Below are 26,728 nucleotides of genomic sequence, written 5' to 3' on the forward strand. Positions count from 1 at the left end.
CAAAAAGGGAACAAAGTACCAACACATGCCGCCACGTGTATGCACCTTGAAATCATACGGTAACTGAAAGAAGCCAGGCACAACAAGACCAATAATCATTCCGTTATGAAATATTTCTAAAGGCACATCCAATCCAGAAAGTTACCAGATTAGCAGTTGTCATGAGCTAGGGGACAGTGAAATGGAAAGTGACTACCTAACAGGCACAATGTTTCCTCTTGTTGTGGAAAGAAGTTCTGGAACTAGGTGACAGTGAGTGATGGTTGCACAACACTGGAAATGCACTTAATGTCACTGCATTACCTACTTTAACATGGATAAAATGCTAAATTTTTTTTAAAAAAACTACATGAAACTTTTAGTTTTTCAGACTGCAAGAAAAAGAGAACTAATAAATGTATCACAAATATCTTTTCTAAAAAAAGACCATATTAAAATGTAAAAAAAGGTGAGATTCAGTTTTCTGACAAGTTAAAATTTGGGTCATAGATCACTGTGCTTTATGGGACAATGGTGGTGTTGCTATGCATCTGTGTAGACGCTGTAACATCAGCATGGGCCAGGTGACTCAGAATCTCTGAGTGGCCAGTCCTGCACCTGTGGTAGCAGAACGCACCGTATAGAGGAGGATTCCTTCTATGCACTGGGTCCACCCGATGTCTATATGTATAGGACTTGGCCCATCTGAAGGCAGAAAGGTGAGTGCTGCCCGAGTTCAGAAAAGCATGAAGATTGTCTAGAGCGATGCAGAACCAACACCATGTGGCTCCTCATGGAAACTAGTTCTGTCTTTCTCCCCTGCCTCTTTCCCCACAATTTATAAGATAGTCCAATTAGTTTGCTGCTTTTGTTTGGAACCCTTTCCCTGCACAAAAACAGCCTGATGCTTCCACAAACAAGCTAGCTTTCAAAGAGAAGAGGGAAAGGTCTAAAACTGCCTGATGATCCCCAAGTTTGGGGGCAGGGGAGGTCACCGTAGGCCTGAATCCAACCAGATCTCCAGTATGAAATAAGAATATCGATAACCAGAGAGGGCCGGGCTGATGCTGCAGTTGGTAGCAAACTAAACCACAGTGATGGAAGCTACATGGCAAATCAGGGATTCAGATCCCTGACTGGGCTGAAAACACACCAGGCACACACATGGGCATGCAACATGCTAACAAGCTAGATGGCTGAGGAATGGGGACAGTGGCATAACAAGATCCTGTTGAGGGTGCTTCTTTCTCTCTCATGCATGCATATGATCTCTATAAGAATAAAATCAGCTTATAAATGGTAAATAACCAGAGTGAGTATCCTGTGGAACTGTGAGAGAAATGATGAACCCAAATGTGGCTGACTCCTTCCTTCCTCAAAAATTGGCCCACAGAAACCACAAGCAAGCATTTGGGCAGAGGCAAAACTAACCGGGTCTCTTCAATAAGCCAATGGCAAGAAGGACAAAGAGTCGGGGCCAGCAAGTGGCATGATGGTTAAAGGCGCTGGACTCCTACATGGCCAACCATGGTTCAAGTCTCAGACCTGGTGGCTTGCTTTCTCACTTCCTCTCTCTCTCTCTCTCTCTCTGATCAAACTGGAAAATAATAATGATAATAATAATAAATAAAGTTAAATAAAATAATTCTAAAAAAAAAAAAGAAGGACGAAGAGTCAAGAGGGATTACTGTTCACCATCAGGACAGACTCAGAATCATAAAAACCAAATACAATCCATGGAGCTTCTTTAGATTCTGAAGTGGACAAATCCACTCTAAAAAGATATTATGGGGGTGGGGCTAGCAGATGGCATAATGATTATGGCTCTGGACTCCCATGTAGTCGACCATGGTTCGAATCCTGGACCTGGTAGCTTAAAACTCATGCTGGGCGTGTGTGCATGCATGTCTAAGATCCCAAGAGGAGAATGTAGAAGGAGTTGCAACATGGCCATTCCCTCAAGGGATGATTTCTCACTTTCTGCCTCTCTGTCTGTCTCTGTCTTTCGGCAAGTGCATATGTTCTACAGCAAGAAGAAATACAGCAAGAAGAAATCTCTTTCTCTAAAAAAAAAAAAAAGCAAAGCTATTATGGGAATACCAAGGCATTTTAAATATGAATGGAGTGGCAATGATATTAAAATTATTAATTCTAAGTGATAATATTATTGTGCATAAATTAAGAAAATATCTTTAAGTATTACAGATATACACTGGGAGTTTGCTTTAAACCCACATATACACACAAGATAAAACAAAATGTTCATAATTTAGACATGAGTATATGGGAACAAGTGATCCTATTCTTGTTAGTCATTAAGACTGTTCAAACAGACTATGCACATTTGCAAATACTCATAATAAATGGTACACGCCCCAAGCCAACATCCTGTTCATGAACTATTAAATGCTGTTTTCCAAACTTCCTTACTATTTCTTTAGAGGAACTTGGAACCCATTCCATTATCACTCTCCTTCAAATTTATTAGAAGTAGGCAATGAAAACAAATGTAAGGCAATAAGTAATTAACTACCAGCTGTCTCTTGGGATGAATATCCTGAGTTGGACAGACTCTCCATTTGAGAGACTCAGGTGACAACGGCCAACCCAGTGTTCATGAGTCTGGCGATCTTAGCAGAACAAAGACAGAGCCACCAATGCTGCTCCTCTTCAAGGACACAACACTCATGCGTACATGGCCCACAGAAACCACAAACGAGCATTTGGGCAAAGGCAAAACTAGCCGGGTCTCTTCAATAAGCTGACGGCAAGGAGGACAAAGAGTCAAGAGGGGGTTTCTGTTCACCATCAGGACAGACTCGGAGTCATAAAAATCAAACAGAAGCCATGGACCTTCATTGGATTTTTTTTTTTTTTTTGAGTGATTTTTGCTATAGGGCGCATGCGCTTGGAAAAGAGACAAGGAGACAGAAAGAACTCGCCCCCCCGCAGCGGGGATGGCAATGCCACATCCCTTCTCCATTTTTCCCTGGGGATCTTGGACACACACACACACACACACACACACATGCACATTCACAGAATGGCCTTTATGGAGTGCATCCCATTTACCAGGTCTAGCCTGGCACAGCGTAACACCCAAGACAGCCATGGCGCCCCCATACAGGCACAGCTTCTAGCCTGGAGCACTTCACCATGAACACGAACACATCTGAAAGCCAACTAAGGCACGGGTGAGTCACAAAACCCAGGGACAGTGTGTGTTTTCTAAGAGTCACGACAGTCTTCAGTGGGAGAAGATATTTTGGAATGACCCCAAACCTCTCAAAATAAATCAAGGGCTATTGGGCAGAATGCCTGTGAAAGAGGAGGAAATAACATTTGGCTCTCAGTTAAGGACTTCTGTGGATAGATGACTGCCAGCAAGCCTACATTAGCAGAAACCTGTAAAAAGATGCCCTGTAAGAAGACAGATACAGACTGAAGAGATCTTAACCCTAACCAAGGCCTGCAGTGACAACAGCACCATCTATGTGCACAAACGTGGTCGTATGCCCATTCTGACCAGGACCCACTGGGATGCCTGCCTAAGAGGGAACTCAGGCTATAGCGCAGCTCACGGATTCCTGGGCCAGCACTGTCCTGGGAGGCAGCGTTGGCTGGCGGCCACAGGCATGCCCTCCTTCCACCAGCTTGGTTCATGTCCAGCTCCAACAGAGGAGTCCAGTGGGCAGACAGACAGGAAGAGAACGGTGGAGTCAGGAGCCAGAAGAATGCAGCTCAGCAGGTAAGGGAAACCAGAGTGGGGCTCAGTGCAGATGCACAAAGAGAAGTGTATTCGCCTCTAGTCCTGCTTCAGAAAAACACAGTCAACGTGGATAGAAGAAAGGTGTCTCAGTGGACAGTCCCAGAGAGGAAACAGCCCTGAGAGGGTGCATTTGATTTCTAGGGCTGCCATAACAAATTACCACACGCTGGGCAGTTATAACAGAAACTTACCCTATGACCATCCTGGAGGCCAGAAAACAAAAAAATAGGTGTGAGTAGAGCTACTTTCCTTTCCAAGGCTCTAGGGGAGAACCTCCCCTGCCTCTTGCAGCTTCTGGTGGATCCAGGATTTCCTTGGCTTGTGGCTGCATCTCTCTAATCTCTGCCTCCATCTTCACTTGTCCTCTGTCTCTCTGTCTCTGTCTCTGTCTCTTTCTCTCTCTCTGTCTTCTCCTTACTTTGTAAGTGTCACTTAAAAAGACACTTGCAACTGGACTCAGAGCTCAGTCAAATAACCAAGGATGATCTTGAGGTCCTTATCTGGATCTGCAAAAATTATTTTCCCAAAAAAGGTCTCATTTATAGGTTCTGCAGGAGAGATGTGGAGATAGCTTGGGGGGACGTGGGAAGGGGTACAAAATCCATTCCCCTACATAAGACAAACCACGGCCTAAGTGCCCGCATGACAAAGGAGGCATAATGACTGTGTTCTGCACAGTGTCAAGCCAACCAGAGTCAATGGATGTGTTTAGGACAAGAAAAGCAAAAAATAGAAAACTTACTTCTCTTCAGAATTCAGGAACATCTGCTTTTATCTCACACTCTAAATCAAAATTGGTTGTTATCTTGTTTTTTAAAAGAGAGTCCTAGGGACCAGCAGTTGTCATAATGGCTATGTTGCTGGACTCCCATGTAGTCGACTGTGGTTCGAATCCCGGACCCGGTGGCTTAAACTCATGTCGGGCGTGTGTGCATGCATGCCCAAGATCCTGAGAGGAGAATGGAAGAGAAGGGATTGCGGCGTGGCCATCCCCCCTGGGGGGTGATATCTCGCTTTCTGTCTCTCTGTCTCTCTGTCTTTCTGGCAAGCGCACACATCCTATAGCAAAAACCTCTCCAAATAAATAAATAAATAAATAAGAGAATCCTACTTACCTCTCCAAATAAATAAATAAATAAAAAAGAGAATCCTCCTAAACCTCTCAGTGCCTCAGTTTCCTTGTCTGTAATAAGGAAAACAATACCAACACCTATCCCAGAAGAGGGGCTATGTGAGTTAATGCATATACCTAGCACATAGTATATAGTCAATAAATAATAGCTTTTATTATTATCATTATTATTATTTAATACTCTGTGTCTCCTCATACCCTACTTCTCTTTACTATCATCTCCCCCTTCCCTATATCTTCAGATAAGTCCCATTAACTAAGCAGACAAAGGAGAACCCAATTTCTTGGGGTTTTTTTTGTTTTTTGTTTTTTTTTTACTTTGGAAGAAGCTAAATACATATCTAAATTGAAAACTCTATAAATAAAGCAAGCTCAAAAGTCTTAGGTGTGCTCTACAACCTTCCAATATGTGACAGGTCACATGAAATAAACGTATCGTTTACTAAATTATTTCCACTTCATACCCAACCAATTCAGAAAGGACTTGCTTAAACAGATACATTCAAATACAGTAATATTAAATTAAAAATAATTGGATGAGCTCTTTTCAAGAAAGGTCAGAAAATGGCTGCTGTGGTTCTGAATGTCACATTCAAATAAAACATCCAGGGAAAATGAGAAGCCTCTTCTTAATTGTGTCTACTTAAGACCAAGGAAACATTTCCCAGGAACCACAATCAGCCACTAAGCTCCATATCCCATTGCCAAATCCATCCCTGGTGGAAGCCACAATAGAGGTTCTTGCCCACAGTTCTCTGATCTCCCTCCACCTCCTAACCAGCACTGGTGCCTCTTCATGGCCCCCTGTGACGTGGCATGCTCCCTCCTTGGGAACTTGGCCCCACATTGGGAATGGCTCCATGTATTGGGCAGGCATCTGATGCCCCTTCACTTGGCAAACGTTTAATGACATCATGTGGAAGGAGCCAGCGTGCTCCTGGGTAAAGGACCAGCACATCATGCTGTGGACATGGGCAAACGGTTAGGCCTTCCCAGAAAGGCATCTTGGTCCAAGCCTTGTAAACATAGTCGATTTGCATTCACAATTGATCAGAGAATCTGCTCTCTGCTGACGCATCCAACTGCCGTCCTGCAGAGTCAGATTCTGTCCCTGGACCACAGAGCACCTGTTATGCACCATGGACGGCTGGAAGTACTGGATATTGATGAGCAGAGAACTGATCACTTATGAGGATACCCAGGAGAAAAGTAATCCTTTTATAAAAAAATAAAAACTTTATTCAGTTCATTCAAAAGACATTGACAAAATGAATTTCAGTTGCAACACTACAATTTTGCAAAAGACTATAAACATTTTGCACACTAGTCAGACCTTTCTTTTAGGCAAAGTATTCTTTTTGATGAGCGAAATGAACAAATACAGACTATTGTGAATTATTTCAGACAGGACAAAAATAGTGTTGATTTGTTTTCCTCTTGTAAACAAAAGTTTATTATTTATTAAAAAAATAAGTGGATGAAAGGAAAAGAACAAAAAGAAAGAAGATTTGAAAAATACGGAAAAGATAAAATGAAGCCAGGGGTGATATCAGTTAAAAAAAAAAAATACACTGCAATATCCCGTTTGAATCAGCCGTGATCTGCAATTTGGCTCTAAGCTCATGCACCTGATACAGAGATAAAGCCTGACTAGCTAAATTATTCATCATGTCCTTAAGATTAAAAAAGAAAAGAGGAGGGAGTGGAGAAGAAAAAGACTTTATTTGCTCAGAAGAATTGCAACCGCTCCTGGTAGTGGGAGAAAAACTCCCTTGGGCCACCTTGAAGTAGGTGCGATATAATCACATGCAGCTGCTTTTCTAGATTGTAACTGTGTATTCTTAAGGTTTTCTTAATTTTTATACAATAATTATATCTTCCTGATTCACCCCTAACAGCTAGGATCAATGAAAGGAGAGTACTACGGTTAACGGAGTACGGGAGTATTTATACACGTATGTATGAGTATTGAGGGTGGAGGTTGTAAATGATAAAGTGCTACTTTTTTTTTTTTTAACAATACGGGAGAACACAAACATGGTTGCAGGATTTGATTTTTAAAACTTGTTTTAAAACCAAAGAAATTTCTCTTAAATAGAGAATACTGCAAAGAAAATCAGTATTATCCCCAATATAAAACTCTGGAGTTTCAGTGTCCTCCAATCTTAGAAAAAATGGGAGAAGGAAGAAGGAAAGAGTCATTGAAGAAAAACACAAAAGAGCAAGGGTGAGCTGACCTAGTAATTCCAGGTTGGGGCTAGAGTCTGAGCATAAGATAAAAATCTTTGCTAGGGTGTCGGCAGGTGGCGTAGTGGGTAAGAGCACTGAACTTTCACATGGCTGACCACAATTCAAGTCCTGGAGCTGGCGGTTTGCTTTCTCACTTTCTATCCGCCTCCCCCCGCCCCCCGGCCCGTGACTCTGTCTCTCAAATTAAATTAAATAAACAGGTAGATAAAGTTATATAAAATAATTCTTTAAATAAATCTTTTGCTAGGATAATTTGATGTTTTATGATGGTTTCTCATTGGCTGTTTAGTTTTGGTAATGAATGATTGTTAAGATTCTGAACACATCATTTTACTTTTGACAGTTCACATGGGTGTGCATTCAACAAGGGCTCCCCTCATCACACACACACACACACACGCACACACACACCAGACACACTTACCTTGTTAAGCCACTTTAGCCCTGGTATCGTATTTGAGTTGATCTGTTCCTCCAGCCACGGGCGCATTCGCATCCTTTCCACAGGCATGGTACCCTTTTGTAGAAGAGAAACACAACTTGAGGCATTTCTGCTACTGACCACTGTGTCTTGACGATGAAGTTCTATACTCCTGCCTGGCCCATTCTATTTTCTCCCTCTTTGGGGTTGGGGGGGGGGATAAGAGGGTGTCTTTAAGGGCTTTGTAGTAGAGCCACCTGTTTACTCATCAGTTCACTCCCAAGGGGCTGTCTTGGTGGGGTGATGGGATGGACCAGCTCCACCCATCCTCTGAGCTGGCTTGCAGCTGAGAAGGTCCTAGGGACATGGGAGGCCTGGACTGAGACACTCAGGTAGCTAGAGAGGACAGACACCTCCAAGTGACTGTGCTCAAATCTAGGCTGTCTACCCCGCTACCTTGGCTGGGTTCATAGCAGAAATCGTCAATGTATCAGGCATTCAGAGGATGGGGATTTTGTACCTTTGGGTATTATCATTCCAAAAGTTATGGGTAAAGAGAGCAAATCAGTTGCTATAGGAAAAAGGATAATGAAACATTGCATGTGGGTATCTATCTGGGTTCTAGAAATGCTTCAAACTCCCAATACTGGCACTAATAGCTGTGAAGGAATCAACTCGCTTGGTTTCCCCAAGGTTGTCTGCCAGCCAGCCAGTCCCTCCGACTCACGGTCTACATTCAGAGCTCACCAGCACCCGGGTCTGCTTCATCTTCCTTTTTGCTTTCCCCCTAAAGCAGTCTCTTATGCTCCCTCTGGCATCTTTCTTCAATACCACCCTCTCTTTGACCTGACATCATTCCTTCTTCCTTTAACTTACTTTCCCTTTTAAAGTCATGTCATGGTCTGAACACCTTCCTTCTCCCAGTCCTCACAATGCCTCTCCTCCTCCTTCCAGATTCCTTTCTAACATAGTTTTCCCTTGTCCACCGAACAATATCCAGAGTGAAATCACTAACAAATACCTTCGAAACCGCCTGCCACTCACCGTCACCGTACTTACACCTAAATTTACATTTGCTCTGGGAGTTGAAAGCAAATACAATACCAATTCAAACCTCTGTCCTGTAGGACTTCATGAACTATATAATAGAGCTCTTTTCATCCCCTAGTGGTCTCTTTTTTTTTTTTTAAGTCATTCCCTCCAAAAATGAGCTCTGAAAATTCTATTCAGATGAAGTTAAGCTGAGATGATTAATGTCTCAATTATTCTCTCTCAGCTTGCCAAAGATTTCCTTCCTCCTCTATTCCCTGCCCCCAGCTCATGCCAGAACACAAGCAACATGACACGAGCCAGGAGGAGTCTCACCCTTTGCCTGCAGCTCTTCCTGAACACTTCTCAGTTCTGGACCACTCATTCTTGATACAACTCCTGTTCCTCGCTTGTACCTTGCCCTCTGTTCCTCTTTTCTTGGCTTTGCCCATCCATACCCACCCTCCATGATCCATTCTCCACCCTCTTTTTCTACAGGCCTTCCAGAACACTCCATCCAGAAGTAATCCTTTCTCCTCCAACTCCTAGGATTCTCATTGCTCTTCTACTGCTCACTTGGAAATCAAACACTGCTTCAGGGCAACTCTTAAAAGTAGTCTTTAATCTCTCTTACCTTACCTAGAAACTTTTCAACTGTGTACATTCTGTTAACTGAAGTGTTAAATTCTTTACTTCTCATCATCCTACAAAGCTCAAATGCTGCCTCTCGCACAGGAAATGTTCAATACGAGGACCAGTCCAGTTCCGAGATTAGCCTAGGTGAGGTTGCCATTGGAGGCTGGCCCCAGGCACTTATCTGGAGGCCCAAGGAGCCTTAGAGACATCTCAAAAGGACATGGCGTGGCCACAAAGAGCCCCCAATACAGCAGCTCTCAGTGGTTTCTCAAGTCGTTCCAGTCATTCATTTGTCCACCCATCCATTCAAAGATCGTGTATTGAGAATGACATCCCAAAATTGTAAAAGATTAAGACATTGCCACCATCTAGGCTCCAGTCTGAAAGGACACAGGAAAAGAGGGAAGTGCCACACCAAGGGTCCTGTGTGCAAGATGGTAAGGAGGCATACGAGAGTCCTGGAAGGACTGAGGAAGGCCATACATACATGATCACACTGAGTGCCCTCTATGAGCTCTGCCTAGCAGAGTGGGGACTATCAACCCACTTAGACTGTTGCTCTGAAGATTTCAACCAGTCCTTCCGCAGGACATGACAGGCAGAACTGCTATGGATGGCTCGCACCACTGCTGTGCTCCAACTCGGTAATACAGAAAGATGAGAGGTGTGTATGAGTGGGGCTGCTTCCAGTCTGTAACCCTAGTACTACGGTATTTCCATCCTTGTTTTCTCACAAATCACTCATTGGGGAGGGGTCAATGGTTACCTGAAATATTTCAAAACACTCTGTTTTTAAAACAAAAGCCTGGGACCAGCAGGTGGCATGGTGGTTAAGGCACTGGACACTCCCACATGGCCAACCACGGTTCAAGTCCTGGACCTGGTGGCTTGCTTTCTCACTCTCTCTCTCTCTCTGTGTGTGTCTCTCTCTGGTCAAATTAAAAATAAATGAATAAATAAATAAACTTAAATTAAAAAAAAGAAAGCCTGAGCAAGCACAGAAGTGGATGATTATCTGTTGATACGTGTACAGTATCTTCAACTGGACTGGTGTGGAGTGTATTCATGTAGGGTAAATTCACTTTACAAGCTGTAATGATATATAGTGATTAAATATGTAAAATAAAATTAAAATTAAATATGTAAAATAAAAACAACAAGCAAAAGCCTACAGGGAGATACAGTCAATCCACATTGTTTGCAGATTCTGTATTTGTGAATTTTCCTACTTACTAAAATTTATTTGTACACCGAAAACCACTAATTGTGGTGCCTTTGCGGTCATTTGCAGACACGTGCAGAGAGGCGAAAACTAGAGTCACCCAATGCTCATGTTCCCAGATGAAGCTCAACAAGGCAACATTCTGCTATACCTTCTGGTTTCTGCACTCTTACTGCAAACAAGTGTCCTTTTCATGGTCTACTTAGTGGTACACTGTCCACATATTTGTGCTTTTTCTCAGTGATTTTGCTGTTTAAAATGGCCCCCAAGAGTGGTGCTAAAGCGCTGGTTAGTGTTCCTAAGCGCAGACAGGTTTGATAGATCTTATAGAGAATACGTGCATTGCGTAAGCTCTACCCAGGCATGTGTTGTAAAGCTACTGTCTGTGAGATCAATGGTAATCAACCAACAACATATATTAAATAATGTGTCTTTACACAGAAAGCATATAAAACAAAGTCATATATTGGTAAGTTGATGAAAATGTGGCCACAGGCTAGCAGGAACCTAATGTTCTCGTAAAATGTGGCCACAGGCTAGCAGGAACCTAATGTTCTCATAAGAGGGAAATGTGGACACAGACACACACAGAAGAGCAACGCGTGAAGACAGATGAAGAGGGAAGATGACCCTGTGAAGACGGAGCAGAGACTAGAGTGAGTGAGGCCAAGACAAGCCAAGGAATGCCTGGAGCTACCAGAAGCCAGAAGAGGCGAGGAAAAACCTCCCCTAAAATCTCCAGATGGAGCACAGCTCTGCTGACACCTTAATTTTAGACTTTTAGCCTCCAGAAATGTAACAGAATAAATTTCAGTTGGATTTAAGCCACACAGTTTGTTATTTTCTTTGGGAAGCCTAAGAAATGAATACAGAAGGAAGACACTACAAACACACACAATCAGGGTGACCAGCTGCCTGTAAAAGGCAGTCAACAGTAGGGAAAATGCTGCAGACCAGGATGATCCTGGAAAACTATGCCTAGGATTTTGGTCAACATCATAAAACTGAAGAGAAAACAGAAGGATTTAAGCAAATGAATGATATGGTCAGTTTTGCTAATACAAAAGATAAGAACTGACCATGAAATCAACTAGTGCTTCACCAACTGTAATGCACATATGAATCTCAATTCAGTAGTTCTTTTTATTTATTTATTATTATTTACATTTATTATTATTATTTACATGTATTATTATTATTTACATTTAATCATTGTATATCATTATAGCACACAAAATAAGTATTCCCAGCATGAATACACTGTTATATTAGTCTAGCCAAAGTTATTACCATACACGTTATCATCAGCAGGTAATTTTCCATTTTTTTGTCCCTTAAATATTCTACTTGTTTTTCCTTATTCCCTCCCCCTCACTCTCTGCCATTTCCCACCCTCCACTATTTCTCACTCTCCTTCCATTCTGCCTCTAGCGTCCACAGTTGCTCTCCACGTTTTCACACCTTCCAATCTTTCAGTTCCTGCCATAGAGTGCAGACATTCAGTTTATATTAAGTAGGGACATACAATGCCTCTCTTTTATAGAACTATCATATGACCCACAGTTTCACTACGTGTATCTACCTGAAGGCTAGGAATACACTCAGTCAGAAAAACACTTGCACATCCATGTTTATTGCAGCATTATTCACTATTGCTAAGACATGGAACCAACCCAACAGTCCACGAACAGATGAATGGTTTGAAAGTGTGGCACATATATACTATGTATTACTACTGAGCCATTAAAAAAAAAGAAAAAAACTATGAAACCCTGACGTTTAATAGAAAGTAAACAAATATGGGAGATTTACAGCTAAGCAAAGCAACTTAATTCAGTGGTCTACAAGATCCCTGTGGTTATAATTTCTAACAAGTTCTGAAAAGTGAGGCTCGGGAACCAGCAGTTAGCATAATGGCTATGTCGCTGGACTCCCACGTAGTCGACCGCGGGTCACGTTCTCGACCCAGTGGCTTAGAACTCACACCAGGCGCGCGTGTGCGTGTGTGCCCAAGATCCAGAGAAGAGAATGGAGGAGAACGGATTGCGGCGTGACCATCCTCCCTGGGGGGTGATTTCTTGATTTCTGTCTCTATGTCTCTCTCTGTCTGTCTGGCGAGCGCACGCGCCCTATAGCGAAAACCTCTCCAAAAGAGAAAAAAAAAGTGAGGCTGTAGAGTCTCTTTAATTTTTAACTATGAATTGCCTGGATCTTCTGTGTCTTCCTGCCAAACTTGGCCATTCTTACTGACAGATCTCTTCCATAAGTCCAAGTGTCACCTAACTGTCCATCCTTCCCTTACTTACACACCATGCCTTTCTAACAAAAATGCAGCTTGGTCAAATGTCAAAATTAATCTCTTCCCTAGCCAAAATGCTATGGAAATTAAACATCTTTAAAAAAAAAAAAAGACAAAATATTACATTAGGACTGTTAATTTTACATAGATTTGTTTTAGGGAAAACAAATAGAGCAAATATTCTATCAGAGTAAACTCTTATAATGAACTTCACTTATTTTAGGTTTTATGCTTTTGTTCTGTTCTGGATGTTGCTAAGCCTTCTTAATGATACACAAAGAAAGGCTAACTATTTACATGAAGGTATTACCTCCTTTTTACATGATTTTATACACTGGTCTCATTTTTAAAGAGAATTATTTATTTAATTTTTATTTATCATTATCATTTTTTTCATTTGCTACAGGGTATGTGCACTCACCAGAGAGAGAGACAGAAAGGGAAAATGAGTAATCAAGCCAGTGGGTCCAGGACTCAAACCACAGTTGGCCTTAACCACTAACCCACTTGCTGGCCCACCCTGGCCACTCACTGGACAGGTAATGAATTATGACACAAAACAAAAAGCTTGCCATTTGTCACAAATTTCTCATGACCAGCACAGGGTAAGCATACATCCTTGCTTCTGTGAAAGAAAGCACTAACACCAAATAAGCCTAGCACCAAAAACTAATCACTAGTTGGATTACTAGAAATACACTTCATTTCCAGAGATTAGAAGGTTGGGATGGGGACCACCTGATGACATAATGGTTACGTTGCTGAACTCCCACACAGTTAACCATGGTTCAAGTCCCAGATATGGCGGCTTAAAACTCAACTCCAGGCATGTGTGCGTTCATGTCCAAAATCCCAAGAGGAGAATGGAGAAGAGATTGTGGTGTGGCCATCCCCCCTGGGGGGTGATTTCTCACTTTCTGTCTCTCTGTCTCTCTCTCTTCGGCGAACACACATGCACCTGTAACAAAAATCTCTCTGGAAAAATAAAGAAGAAAAAGCTGGGATGACAGACACAGAGGCTCAGGAGATTGAGTATTCAAAAGAATATGTGCTTGCTTGGTATAAATTTTCTAGCTTCTATTATTGAAACTCAAGGCACCACACTGGTCTCTTTTGTAAGGCAAATTTCCCACAGGCACTAACACCCAGGCCATGTGAAACTTGAACAGAGAGCTACAGAAGGCAGGTAACTGAGTGAGGAGGACACAGTGCTATTTTTATAGCCTAAAAGAACCAAAACACAGAGAAAGCAGGACACTGAATGCTGTCATTGCTCATCTATGTCCTTGGGTTGGTCACTCCAACCTTCTGGTCCACACTTTTATCAGCTGGAAAAAGGAGACATTTCAAAAAGATGATTTCTGAGGTTATCTATGATTTTAAGAATCCTTGTATAATATGAAGGCTCATAATTTGATTTATCTTTTTTATAAGCTTCTATCCTGGTACACTGGGTTCTTCTTAAAGGTAAAATGCTAAAATCTTATGGTCCTATAAACCTAAAATATGAGCAATCTCTGCTTCAAAGAAGTGAAAGAGGAGATGCATCTACTCTCAAGCCTGACAAAAGGCATTTTGTAAAATCGCCTGTCATCACACTCTTGGGATTTGGGATTGGGACCATCTTCAAGACCACGGCATCTGTGATCAATCAACTCAGCGAGTAGGAGGCACGTACAGTGTCACTGGCAGCAGGGCTGCTGCATAAAGACACTCAGGCTATTCACAGTGATCCACGTGACATGCACAGTCCCCCATGAAGTTGACAAAGTTACAGTCCTGATGGGCGCCATGAACGGTGATCTTAAATGTTCACCTGAATAGCTGAGGTCGGGGCCTTCAGATAGTGCTAGCAAAGGCTAATGTCTCCTACCTGAGACACACACAGTTTGACTTTCCACAGTTGCCTTTACTGATGGTCAACCACAGTCCGAAAATCAGCAAGTACAATACAGTAAGACGTTTTTGGGAAGAAAAAAAACCACATTCATATAACTCATTACAGTATATTGTCCTAATTGTCCTATTCGATGATGAGTTATTGTTGTTAATCTCTTACTGTGCCTAATCTATAAATTAAATTTTATCATAGGTTTACATGTGTAGGAAAATACAGTGTATGTAGGGTTGGTACTATCCACGGTTTCAGGCATCCTCTGGGCGTTTTGGAACATGTCTCCTAAAGATACGAAGAACTACTCCACCAAGCACTTCTGATACGTGTGCCAGGCAATAAAATCAGGGTTTCTAGTGAGTTTCCTTATTGAACTCTGACACGTCCAGGAGGTAGAGACTTCATTACCGTCTATTACAGGTGAGAGACTGGTTGGGAGACTGCTGACTAGACTTACAAGCAAGCTGTCAGAAAATGGCTGAGCCACAGCGCTCACAGAGGTCTGTGACATGACCAGTCAGGCTCATCAACTCTAACCCCACCCGAGAAGGCACTCCCCATATGGCCTTTCAACTGTCCTACTTGTGAAGCCTTTCCCAACTCTTCTGTCTTGCATACCACTGACATCGTCACCTTCTTAAAATAGCACTTTAATAGGTTCATTCCCTATTCTAGAGACTTCTAAATGTCCCTTCTGGGTTTAGAGACAATCAACTCACTGGCTGAGGGGAGTGTTGCTCCAGGTAATGAACACTGGATAATTCAGACACAACTTCCATGGTGAATAGCTAAGAAACACGGACAAAATGTCTTTTTAAATAATCTGTTTAAAAGCATCAGAAAGCTAACAAGGAAGTACAAACTTAGGATGCAAGATCTTGGAGGAAAAAGAAAAACACACAAAGAAAGTAAACCTGACATTTGTTAACTGTTCTCCCAGCTTAGGGGCATCTGCTGAGTCCTGAGGAGTAGGACTTGAGCTGAGCTTTGGACACATTTTGCTAACTACAGGGATAAAACCTGAATATCAGAGCCCTAATAGGAAAATGGAACCTGAACCCCTCCAAGCTTTATAAGTACTAGAACTACATGGAAATACACTAATAGAAATGACTGAAGTCCAGGTTTAAACATCTCAATCCCCAATCACATTAAATGATGTTGAGCTGCCAGAAGTAAATGTAAATCATATCTTGGGAAAAATCATATTATCCTAGGGTTCTTGCTATCTCTGGAGTTTTTCATATACAGTCATCAGCTTTCAATTCACATAACTAGGAATATGAGGATAACAGGCAACAAATTAAAAACCAAAATAATGGGCATGGAAATAGTTTTACGGGAATATAGACACAGGTCTTACCCAGATATACTGAATATCCACTGGATACTGATGGTTCCAGAACAGGGACACTCTTCTAGAACTCCCACTCCAGGAATACCAAAACCTGAGGATATGCCAGTCTCTTATGTGTGTATGTATGTATTTTGAATTTTGTCAGAGGGGATGTGTGCTTAGCAGAGAGAGACACAGAACGGGAGAAGGAAAAGTATTCCCAGTAGGGCACAGTCTCACTGCAATCCCTTCTCCATTTTTCCATCCTATCAGGATTCAGGGCAGGCATGCATGCTCAGCATGTTTTATCAAGTCAATGGGTCCAGGATTTGAACTGTACAGTCGGCCATGTGGGATCCAGCTCTCTTAACCACTAGACCATGGGCCTGGCCCTCAAGTCTTTTATGTAGAATGGTACAGTATTTGCACATAATCTGCTCACATTCTCCTATATACTTTAAATCTTTGTAGGTTACTTTTAATACCTAATATAATATAAATGTTATGAAAATATCTATTATAATGTATTGTTTAGGGAATGAGTACAAGAAAAAAAAAAAAAACCTGTATATGATCAGTACCCATGCAACCATCACAGGCCTGCCTTCATAGTACACACATCACCAACAGTGGGATGTTTCTGACACACAGTTCTACAAATCTGCATATGCAGAACCTAGGGCCACTTGTACAGATATACTGGGTTGTTGGAAAAGTCATGATGTGGTTTTCTATGCAAAATCCAATAAAATGTTTCCAGAGACTGTTTTTAAAATGTCTACATTCAAGGAAGTAAAAGACTAGATGGAAAATTAGATGGATAGTTTTGACAGAGAAATAGAAACAATTTTTTAAAATGGGGGGGGGGCAGGGACCAGCAGATGGTATAATGGTTACGTCACTGGACTTTCACATAGTCAACTGCAGTTTGAGTCCCAGACCCGGCAGCTTAAAAAACCTCACGCCAGGCATGTGTGTGTGCATGCCCAAGATCTTGAGGAGAATGGAGGAGAAGGAATTGCGGCATGGTCATCCCTCTTAGGTGGTAATTTTTTGCTTTCTGTCTCTCTGTCTCTTTGGTGAGCACATGCGCCCTCCCTCTGTCTCTTTGGCGAGTACATGCCTTATAGTAAAACTCTCTAAAACAAACAAACAAACAAACAAAACAGAAATTCTAGACCTTAAGGACAACTCATTGAAATTAAGAATGAACTCAATGGATAGGTTTAACAGTAGCTCCAAAATCACTGGAAAAGGAATAAGTGAACTGGAAGGCAGGTCAAAAGAAAATAAGTAGAATAAAGCATTGAGAAACAAAGAAAATGTAAACATGAAACATAAAATACAGAGAAACAATGGAAAATCTTAAATACAGGAACTTTGGAGTTCCACAAAGACAATCTGAGAAAGAATGAGGCAGAAATAATAGTTGAAGAGGCAATGACCAATTATCTTCTAACCACAGATTTAAGAATTACTACAAAGCCTTGACAGACAAATACAAATGAAAATGCACTGACATACTGTAGTACACTCGCTAAAATCTGAAAACATTGAAAAAAACAGCCAAGGGGAAAAGAGGGAGGGGAATAAAAACCCACAAAAAATAAAATAAAATAAAAAATAAATAAATAAAACCCATCAGCATGACAATGACTACCCAAGAGAAATGATGGAAGATAGAAAACGATGGAAAGTTGCCTTTTAAGTACTGAGAAACTACCATTATTTTATATCCAGGGAACATATCCTTCCATAAAGATTAAATATCTTTAATTTAAAGATAAATATCACTCAGGAAGAAACTTAACAAAATTTCTCATGTGTAGAGAGCCACAGTTCATCAGTTCACAGTTAACAAGTCACAGAAAATGGGTCAAAATGAGGCAAGTGTTTTGAAGGCAAAGGGCTAGGAACTAAGTCATGAGGAACAGGTCAGCAGGTGGCATGGTGGTTAAGGTGCTGGACTCCCACATGGCCAACCATGGTTCAAGTCTCAGAACCCATGGCTTGAAAATCATGCCAGGTCTGTGTGCCCAAACTCCCAGGAGGACAATGGAGGAAAAGGGATTGGAGCATGGCCATCCTTGAGGGGACGGGGGAGGCAGCGGAAGGGTGATTTCTTACTTCTCTCTCTCTCCAATGAGCCCACATGCCATATAGCAAAAGCCAAAACAAACAAACAAAAACAGGAACAGGGCTTAAGTTTGAATCTGAGTCACAGAGGCCACAGCATGGTTCTGCCCCATTTCTTTGGCAGACCATCAATTTTTTAAAGTGTCCTAGGGCATGGGCTGTGTCCATACCATCACCCAGTGTATCAAGAAACATAACTAAATACATATTTCTACAAGGACCTGTGCCAAACGCTGTGGACACGGGATTCAAAGATGGGTAAGCCATGCTGACTGCCCGCAAGGAATGAATAAGTTAAGTGGGAATGTGAGACATAAATCATATAAAGCTAAGGAATAATACTGTAATTACAATAATAAAAAAAACTATGCAACAGAGATCAGAAGGCAGTAGATGACTAATAGCCAACTAAGTTAACTAGTTCATAAGAAATACATAAATCACCATTCAATGGTTTGTACCAGAAAGCTTTACAGTCAAAGAAGAGCTTATTAAATGTGGAGGCATTGCCGAGGCAGAGGAAAGGCAGGAGGGGGCCAGGCAGGGTAAAGGCTTGGTATCAATGAGGGAAAACAAGATGTTTACTGATGTGGAAAGAGTAGCCCTCTTACAATGTGGATGGAGTGTCCTAAGAATTACTTGGTACGTGAGAGGCAAGATATTTCACAATCGCCACGATGACCTAACCAATTCAAATATAGCCTCATAGGGACTATGAGCTAGACTCCCATGTAGTTGGCTGCGGTTTGTGTCACGGACCTGGCGGCTTAAACTCATGCCGGGCACATGTGCATGCGTGTCCAAGATCCCAAGAGGAGAATGGAGGAGAAGGGACTGCGGCGTGACCATCCCCCCTGGGGGGTGATTTCTCGCTTTCTGTCTCTCTGTCTCTCTCTGTCTATCTGGTGGGCGCATGCACCCTATAGCAAAAACCTCTTCGAAAAAATAAAATTATATATATATATATATCTCCTCATAGAGGGGAAGAAAAGTATAGCTAAATAGGTACATCCACTTTCCCAAAAGAAGGAGGGCAGGAAGGAAGGAAGGACCACCCAGGTTACCCAAGTGTCTGGATAAGAAACCAGGATTCGAAACCAGGTCTTCTGCAGGCTCTCTCATGCCCAGCCAGCACCTGAGCTTACTTACATAGGCTAGGGAGGACTTCCGAGCGTGTGACTTGAAAACACTCAAGGCCAGTGTTTTTAAACCTATGGTGTTAACTATTGTTAATCATAATCCCAAAGACACAAACCTGAATGCCATAATCCTGAATGCTGAAGCTCAAAAAAATCAAAACCCTTCAAGTCTAAAATCCTGAAAGGTCAAAATCCTAAAGATATAATCTAGGGACCAGCAGTTAGCGTAATGGCTATGTCGCTGGACTCCCACGTAGTTGACCGCAGTTCGAGTCCCGGACCTGATGGCTTAAACTCACGCTGGGCGCGTGTGCGTGCGTGCCCAAGATCCCGAGAGAAGAATGGAGGAGAAGGGATTGCGGCATGACCATCACCTCTGGGGGGGTGATTTCTCGCTTTCTGTCTCTCTGTCTCTCTCTGTCTGTCTGGCGAGCGCACACGTCCTATGGCAAAAACCTCTCAAAAAAAAAAAAAGATATAATCTAGAAAACATTATTTTTAAAAATATCCAAAAGGTATTGAGATTTATTTAAAGAATTACTTATTTTATTTATTTATTTATTTTTAAATTTGCTATAAGGCAGAGACACAAGGAGAGAGAGGGAAAGTATGAAAGCAAGTCGCCAGGTCTGAGACTTAAATTTCAGTCAGCCACGTAAAAGTTCAATGCCTTTACCACCATGACACCTGCTGGTCCCCTTTATTGAGGTTTGTTTTCTTTTTTTTTTTAAAAAGATTTTTGCTATAGGGCATGCATGCTCGCTGGAGAGTTAGAGAGATATAAAGTGAGAAATCACCCCCCTGGGGGGATGTCGACACCGCAATCCCTTCTCTATCTTCCTCTCGGGAGTTTGGGCATGCACGCACACATGACCTGCACAAGTTTTAAGCTGCTGAGTCTAGGACTTGAACCAAGGTTGACTATGTGGGAGTCCAGTGATGTAACCATTATGCCAACTGCTGGACCCTTTATTGAGATTTTTTTTTTAAGAGAAGTTTTTGCTATAGGGAACGTACGCTAGCCAGAAAGACACAGAGAGATAGAAAATGAGAAATCACCACCCCACCCCACCCCCCCAGGAGGGATGGCCTCACCACAATCCTTTCTCCTCCACTCTCCTCTCAGGATTTTGGTCACACACACAGACACACACACACACACACAAACACGCCCGGCCTCAATTAAGCCCCTGGGTCTGGGACTCAGACTGTAGCTGACTACATGGGAGTCCAGCGGCATAACCATTATGCCATCTGCTGGTCCCCCTTTATTGAGACTTTCTGAAAGAGGATTTCTTTGAGAAACATTAAGAACATCGCAGAACACCAGGCACTGATAGCATGGCTAATTGTGTGAGCATAAATGCTCAGAGACACGATGAGCAGATGAATGCAGTCACACAGAAATAAGACAAAAAGCAAAATGTTTAAATGGGTATCACTATAGTGGTGTCTGTACACTCAGTGTTCCAACTGTAGCCATCTGAACTACCATGACAGACAACCCAAGTCTTCCGAAGAGACCCATCATACCTGAGACAAGTCACCACCCACACGCAGTAGCCCAATGAGCCAAGTTCCTGAGAAACTTTCTCCTTCACAATTGCAGGTATACGGAAAGGACATCTCTTCATTTATGATGGAAGTGTCAATAGTTTTACAGACACGCACAGGGCTTATACACGAAGTCAGCACTGGCACAACGCATCTCCACAGAGCCAAATTGGCAAAAAAGAAAAAAAAAAGGCAAATACAATGAGCTCTAGCTCTTGAATGTTTTTACTCAATTTTCATCTCTACTATTAGAGTATGTCAAGATTCTGACATTTAGGATTTCAACATTCAGGATTTCTATTTTGAGGATTTTAGACTTTAGGAATTTTGATCTTTCAAAATATCAACATTTGGGATTATCAACATTAGGATTGTAAGGGTCAGCAGGTAACACAGAGGTTAAGGCAGCTGGATCCCACATGGCTGGGTGAGCAGTTTGAGTCCTAGACCCAGCAGCTTCAAAATCATGCTAGGCACATATGTGTGCCCAAAATCCTGAGAGGAGAATGGAGAAGAAGGGATTGTGGTGTGGAGACACCCCCCCCACCTCAGGGGTGATTTTCCACTTTCCCTCTCCATCAGCCTGTCTCTCTGGAGAGCACCCGTGCCCATAGCAAAAATTAAAAAGCAACAACAACAAAAATACAAGAAATGTGTGGTGTCCATGCACACACCTCCTTTTCTGAGGCCCCCTACATGCTCGCCACATGGCAGCTCTCAAGGCAAATTTCAGAGCGAACACGGCGAGACCTCTGTACCCACCACTTTCTTGACATTCCCTGAACCAAGTCCCTTCCTTTTGCTGCAGGACTCTTCCTCTCTCTCCTGTGCTGTTCTCGTGGCCCCTTGCTGGCCATCTGCCTTTAATCCATTTCCACCTTCTACATGGCCATCTCAGAACAAACCTGAGCTGGTCACTCGTGCTTAAAAACCTTCCAGTGGTTTCCCATCTGTGCCTCCAGGAACCACCCCAGACTTCTCACCGTGACTGAAAGGCCGTTCCTGGGTTTCCAAGGCTCCCAGTGCCCTTCATGTACCTCTGCACCCCCAGGACCCACGCTCCATCTCTGCCCAATGGCACCTCTTCCACAACTTGTCTTTCTGCTTCCTGGTGTGGCTTTCCTGTCTCCTCTCCCTAGAATGTCCGCTCTCTGGAGCCATCAGTCCCCACTACAAATGGTTCTCTTCACCTCCCTTGTTTGCTCATGCTGCGCAAATTCTTGCTAGCTAAATGTGCTCGTGACGGATTTATGGCTTATCACCTCATCTGAACTCCCAAAGGCTCCACAGATCTTCTTCGCTCTCCCCTCCTCAGCTCCTGTTCCCATTTCCCACGGGGGCAAGTTCAGATCTTTCCACTCTCGCACTCCGTTAGCTAACTTCGTCCTCATCAATCCAGCGAACGCTCTTTCCTCTAGCTTCACAGAGGCAGTAGAAAACACCAGGCTCTTCTTTCTGAATTTCTAAGTCTAAAGTTCTCTGGATGCCTTGTTTTGTTTTGTTTTGTCTATTTAGTCATTCACTTATAAATTACATGAAGAAGAAAGAGACAAGAGTACCCACAGGGTCTTCATGTCACAGTGTACCCCTAGCTTCAGTGAGATCAGATCACAGGCACACACGTGCCAGGTGGGCGCAGGGAGGTCCCAGCACAGGAACCCAGGGCTTGCCCATGTAGGTTCAGATGTGCTACCACAGTGCCATGCCTGGCATCTATTTTCCTTGTTCATATGAGATGGGTGGTGCCAACTCTGCAATGCGGACACTGAAGGTTTAAGAGGAGAGATACTAACACTGGTTTGGGGCCTATGAGTTTGAGATTTTATTTATTTATTTTTGAGAGGTTTTCGCTATAGGGCATGTGTGCTCGCCAGATAGACAGAGAGAGACAGAGAAACAGAAAGCAAGAAATCACCCCCCAGGGGGATGGCCACATCACAATCCCTTCTCCTCCATTCTCCTCTCGGGATCTTGGGCACGCACGCACACGCACCCGGCATGAGTTTAAGCCACCGGGTCTGGGACTCGAACTGCGGTCGACTACGTGGGAGTCCAGCGACACAGCCATTATGCTAACTGCTGGTCTGAGTTTGAGATATTTTTGGACTATCAATAAGAGATGTTGGAGCCAACAGGTGTGTAGTGGCTAAGGTGCTGGACTCCCACATGGCTGATGGCGGTTCCAGTTCCATGGCTTGAAACTCACACCGGGCATATGTACATACGTGTCCCACACCCCAAGAGGAAAATGGAGGAGAAGGGATTGAGGTATGACCATCCCCCTTGGTGGGACGATTTCTCACTTTCTCTCTCTCCATCTTTCTCTGTCTCTTGGGTGAGTGCATGTACCCACATCCTATAGCAAAAAGCTCTCCAAAAATTAAAATTAAAATAAAGTGTTGGATGGGCAATTAGATTATGTGAGGCTAAAGCTCAGGGGAAAATCCAACCTGGAAATCTCGAACTCTTACTTTGAAAGTTGTCCAAATGCCACCTCTCCAACGTCTGTCTCGCCAACTCAAAACACCAAGGCACTTCCTCTCCTTGAATTCAAAATACACACTGCATCTAAGGGTTACTCAGCATGTGCCTTACCGGGCCTTGGAGTCTCCATTTCATTTTCAAGTGCTTTAATTCACTGAGGCAAATACTCCTTTGGAGCTGGAAACATGTATTCACATTGCTGCATATATTAATACGTAGGACTATCTAGTTTTGTACTGTGCACCTAGTAGACGTCCCTAAGTACAGGCCAGTGTCCACTAGACAGTCAGCAAGGATGGACATATTCTATATCTGCGTTGTCCAATAAAGTAGCTGCTAGCCAGGCCACAGCTGCATGGCTACCAAACACCTGGAACCCGGCTAGCACTAAGCAGGAGCTTTCTGATCAAAGACAGAAACATAGTTTCAAGGCCAGTTCTAACCTTTCTGAGTCAGGGAGTGGAAACAGAATAGTGTATTTGCATAGGGCAGTCTTACCGGCTCCTGAAGAGGCAGGGTATCCAGCTGACACCCAAACTGTCCTATTTTGAGAAAAGCTCTGTTTGAAAAGTCCTGACTCACATTCTGCAAGCTTAATCACCTTTGGAACGCAACCACTGGTAAGTGGGGAGCCTCTATAAGAACAACTGCCTGATCCAGGTCTAGACCTGCGAGCCCTAGAAAATACCACCAGCTGGCAGGTACAGAGGATCCCATGCTCTACCACAGCTATTCTAACAATAGATAACAAGTATTAAGTGCTTAATGGTGTTAGGCACACACAAGCACACTAGGGAGTATTAGCTCACGGGGTTGCAACCTTGAAGACGTAGGTCCTCGTACAGTCTCATTTCATGACGAAGAAACCAAGGTACGTAAGGGTAGGTAATCTGCCCCAGGTCACGAGCTACTGAGTGGCAGAGATCAGATCTGAACAGGAGTCTGGGCCCGTTACTTAGCCTTGGGATCTGAAGCACACACGTAGGCCAAACTGGAGTTAACACAGAGGCATAAAAGGCGTTGGCCTCCTAGCATACAGGTTAGGCATTGTATAGCAGGAGCCATGTTCCACACGGCCAAGCACAGTTCAAATCCCAGCCCTGGTGAGTTAAATATGTGCCCAGGACTTTGATGGGAAGGAGGAATGGAGGAAAGGGGATTGCAGCATGATCAGGCCCCATTAGGTGGTTCTCTCTCTTCTTCTTTCTGTCTGGAGTGCACATGCACCCTCTGGCATTTAAAAATTAAAGAAGTGGGACCAACAGATGGAGTAATGGTTATGTCGCTGGACTCCCACCTAGTTGACCGTGGCTCGAGTCCCATACCCGGTGGTTAGAAACACGCTGGGCATGTGTGCATGTGTGCCCAAGACAAGAAGATACCAAGAGAATGGAAAAGTAGGGATTGCAGTGTGGCCATCCTCCCTGGGGGGTGATTTCTCACTTTCTGTCTTTCTGCTTCTCTCTGTCTCTCTAGTGAGTGTATGCACCCTACAGCAAAAATCTCTCTTAAAAAAAAATATATATATACATACTTATATAGATGGATATATATAGATAAATATTTATATAAGTATATATATCACGAAAGACACCGAGAGCCCAGTACCTTTGTCTGACACGGAACCCACACGGGGTAGGGGGCGGGAGGAGAGCTGTGCTGCAGGACTACAGCCAAAGCCGAAGTCGACAGCCTGCAGCCCGGCAGGCGTGTTGGAACTGCTCGGCTCAGACACAAAGAAGGTCCTAAATCTTCTACCCAGCCTCCCTTTGAAACTCACACTTCCTGCCTCTCTTAGTACCCTCCTGTCCTATAGGAACCAACAAAACACACTGAATATCTTCGACAGGCAGATTTTCACAGTTTGTACTAGGAAAATCTTATTTCCCCACTCCATACTCTAAAATAAAAACCTTTTCCCACTCTCTATCCCCACTTCCAGCACCCCCCCCACACACACACACACCTTTTTTATAGATTTTTGCTGTAGAGCACTTGTGCTTGCAGGAAAGAGACAGATACAGTGAGAGGGAAAGTGAGAAATTACTCCGAGGGGATGGCCACGCCACAATCCCTTCTCCTCCAGGAAATCTGGGACATGCAGGTGCATGTGGTGGACGTGATTTTCAAACTGCCAGATCCGGGACTCAAACCACAGTCAGCCATGTGGGAGTCAAATGCCTTAGCCACCACACCACCTGCTGGCCTTTCCATCTGCTCTTTAAGAAAGCAATAGCAGGCCCAGTCTCTGTGGTATAGTCAGTAAATCGACAGACTGTACAGCTAGAAGCTACATGCCAACTGCAGTTCAAATCCCCAGCCTGGTAGACCTGACATGCCATGTGCATGCATGTATGCTCAGGAACTCGGTGAGCTGGAGACGGAGGAGGGGCACCGTGGTACAACCAATGCCTGTGGGGGATGCCTTTCTCTCTTTCTCTCTCTCTCTCTCTCTCTAAATACATACACATACATACATTGTTCCTGTCCATGTGCTGTGTCATGAATTTAAAAACAAGCCAACAGTGAACTGGCAGGCGGCGTGGTGGTTAAGGCACTGGACATTCCCACATGGCTGACTACAGTTCAAGTCCCAGACCTGGTGGCTTACTTTCTCACTTTTCCTCTCTCTATATATATCTCTCAAATTAAAATAAATGGATGAATAAATAAATTAAATAATTATTTAAACAAACAAAAACTCTCATCACTTCCTCTCTTTCATTAAAAAAAAAGGGGGGGGGAGTAACAGCAAAGAACTACAGGGAATTATTTTCTTTTTTCTTCTCCATCACTTGAATGTATGCTCTAGTGTTTCATTTGGCTTTCTGCTTCTGCCGTAAAGGAGGGTCACCTGGCCTAAAGCATGGGCCACCGATGTCCCTGGCAGTACTTTCGGAGGCAGAAGAGAAGGGAGGTTCGCCTGGCCAGCCATTACTGACTAACCTGGGAACTACCTCAGGGGCATAGGTAAGTCCCGTAGAAAGCTAAAGCTCTACTACCTTAATGTGAATTTCACATTAACATTTGCTGAAGAGACCAAAAACTAAAACACCAAGTATTCTAAATACTGGTCAATTTCCACCTCCTGCCCTTTCAGCCTATATGATTAGCAAACATTTGGCAATGAGGCCATTTTGCATCCCACTCTAAAAATAATCTCCTTCTTAGCATCCAGACCTCTAAGGAGTGCCAAACTCCCAGGCCTGAAAACTGCTCTGACCTGCTTCTTCCAATGCCACTTGTACTATACGACTCCACAGCAAGGCACTTCTCTGGCTTGCAAGGGATAGTCATAAATACTTGGAAATCAATAGTCATCAACTTGCCAATGAGTCATGACGATCTCCACAGAACCTCACACTGTCCTTCTTTGCCATGGGTAGGACCATGGCCGCGATGCAGGATGCAAGATGGCGCTGTGCATCTAACGGCCACCATGACTCCA

General features: G+C 43.2%; 1 protein-coding gene across 5 annotated transcripts in view; it reads right to left on the minus strand.

Moving 5' to 3' along the window:
- IRF2 (interferon regulatory factor 2) overlaps positions 1-26,728 on the minus strand; it is a 116,219-nt gene that overhangs the window by 49,609 nt on the left and 39,882 nt on the right. For all 5 annotated transcript variants that reach the window (XM_006160432.3, XM_027776604.1, XM_027776603.1 and 2 more), the window contains one exon: positions 7,555-7,647. In XM_006160432.3, coding sequence (XP_006160494.1) covers positions 7,555-7,641 — 87 coding nt within the window. In that variant the 5' untranslated portion in view covers positions 7,642-7,647. The remainder of the gene's footprint in view (positions 1-7,554; positions 7,648-26,728) is intronic.

The sequence above is a fragment of the Tupaia chinensis genome, unplaced genomic scaffold (assembly GCF_000334495.1).
Source record: "Tupaia chinensis unplaced genomic scaffold, TupChi_1.0 Scaffold000685_1, whole genome shotgun sequence".
Lineage (NCBI taxonomy): Eukaryota > Metazoa > Chordata > Mammalia > Scandentia > Tupaiidae > Tupaia > Tupaia belangeri.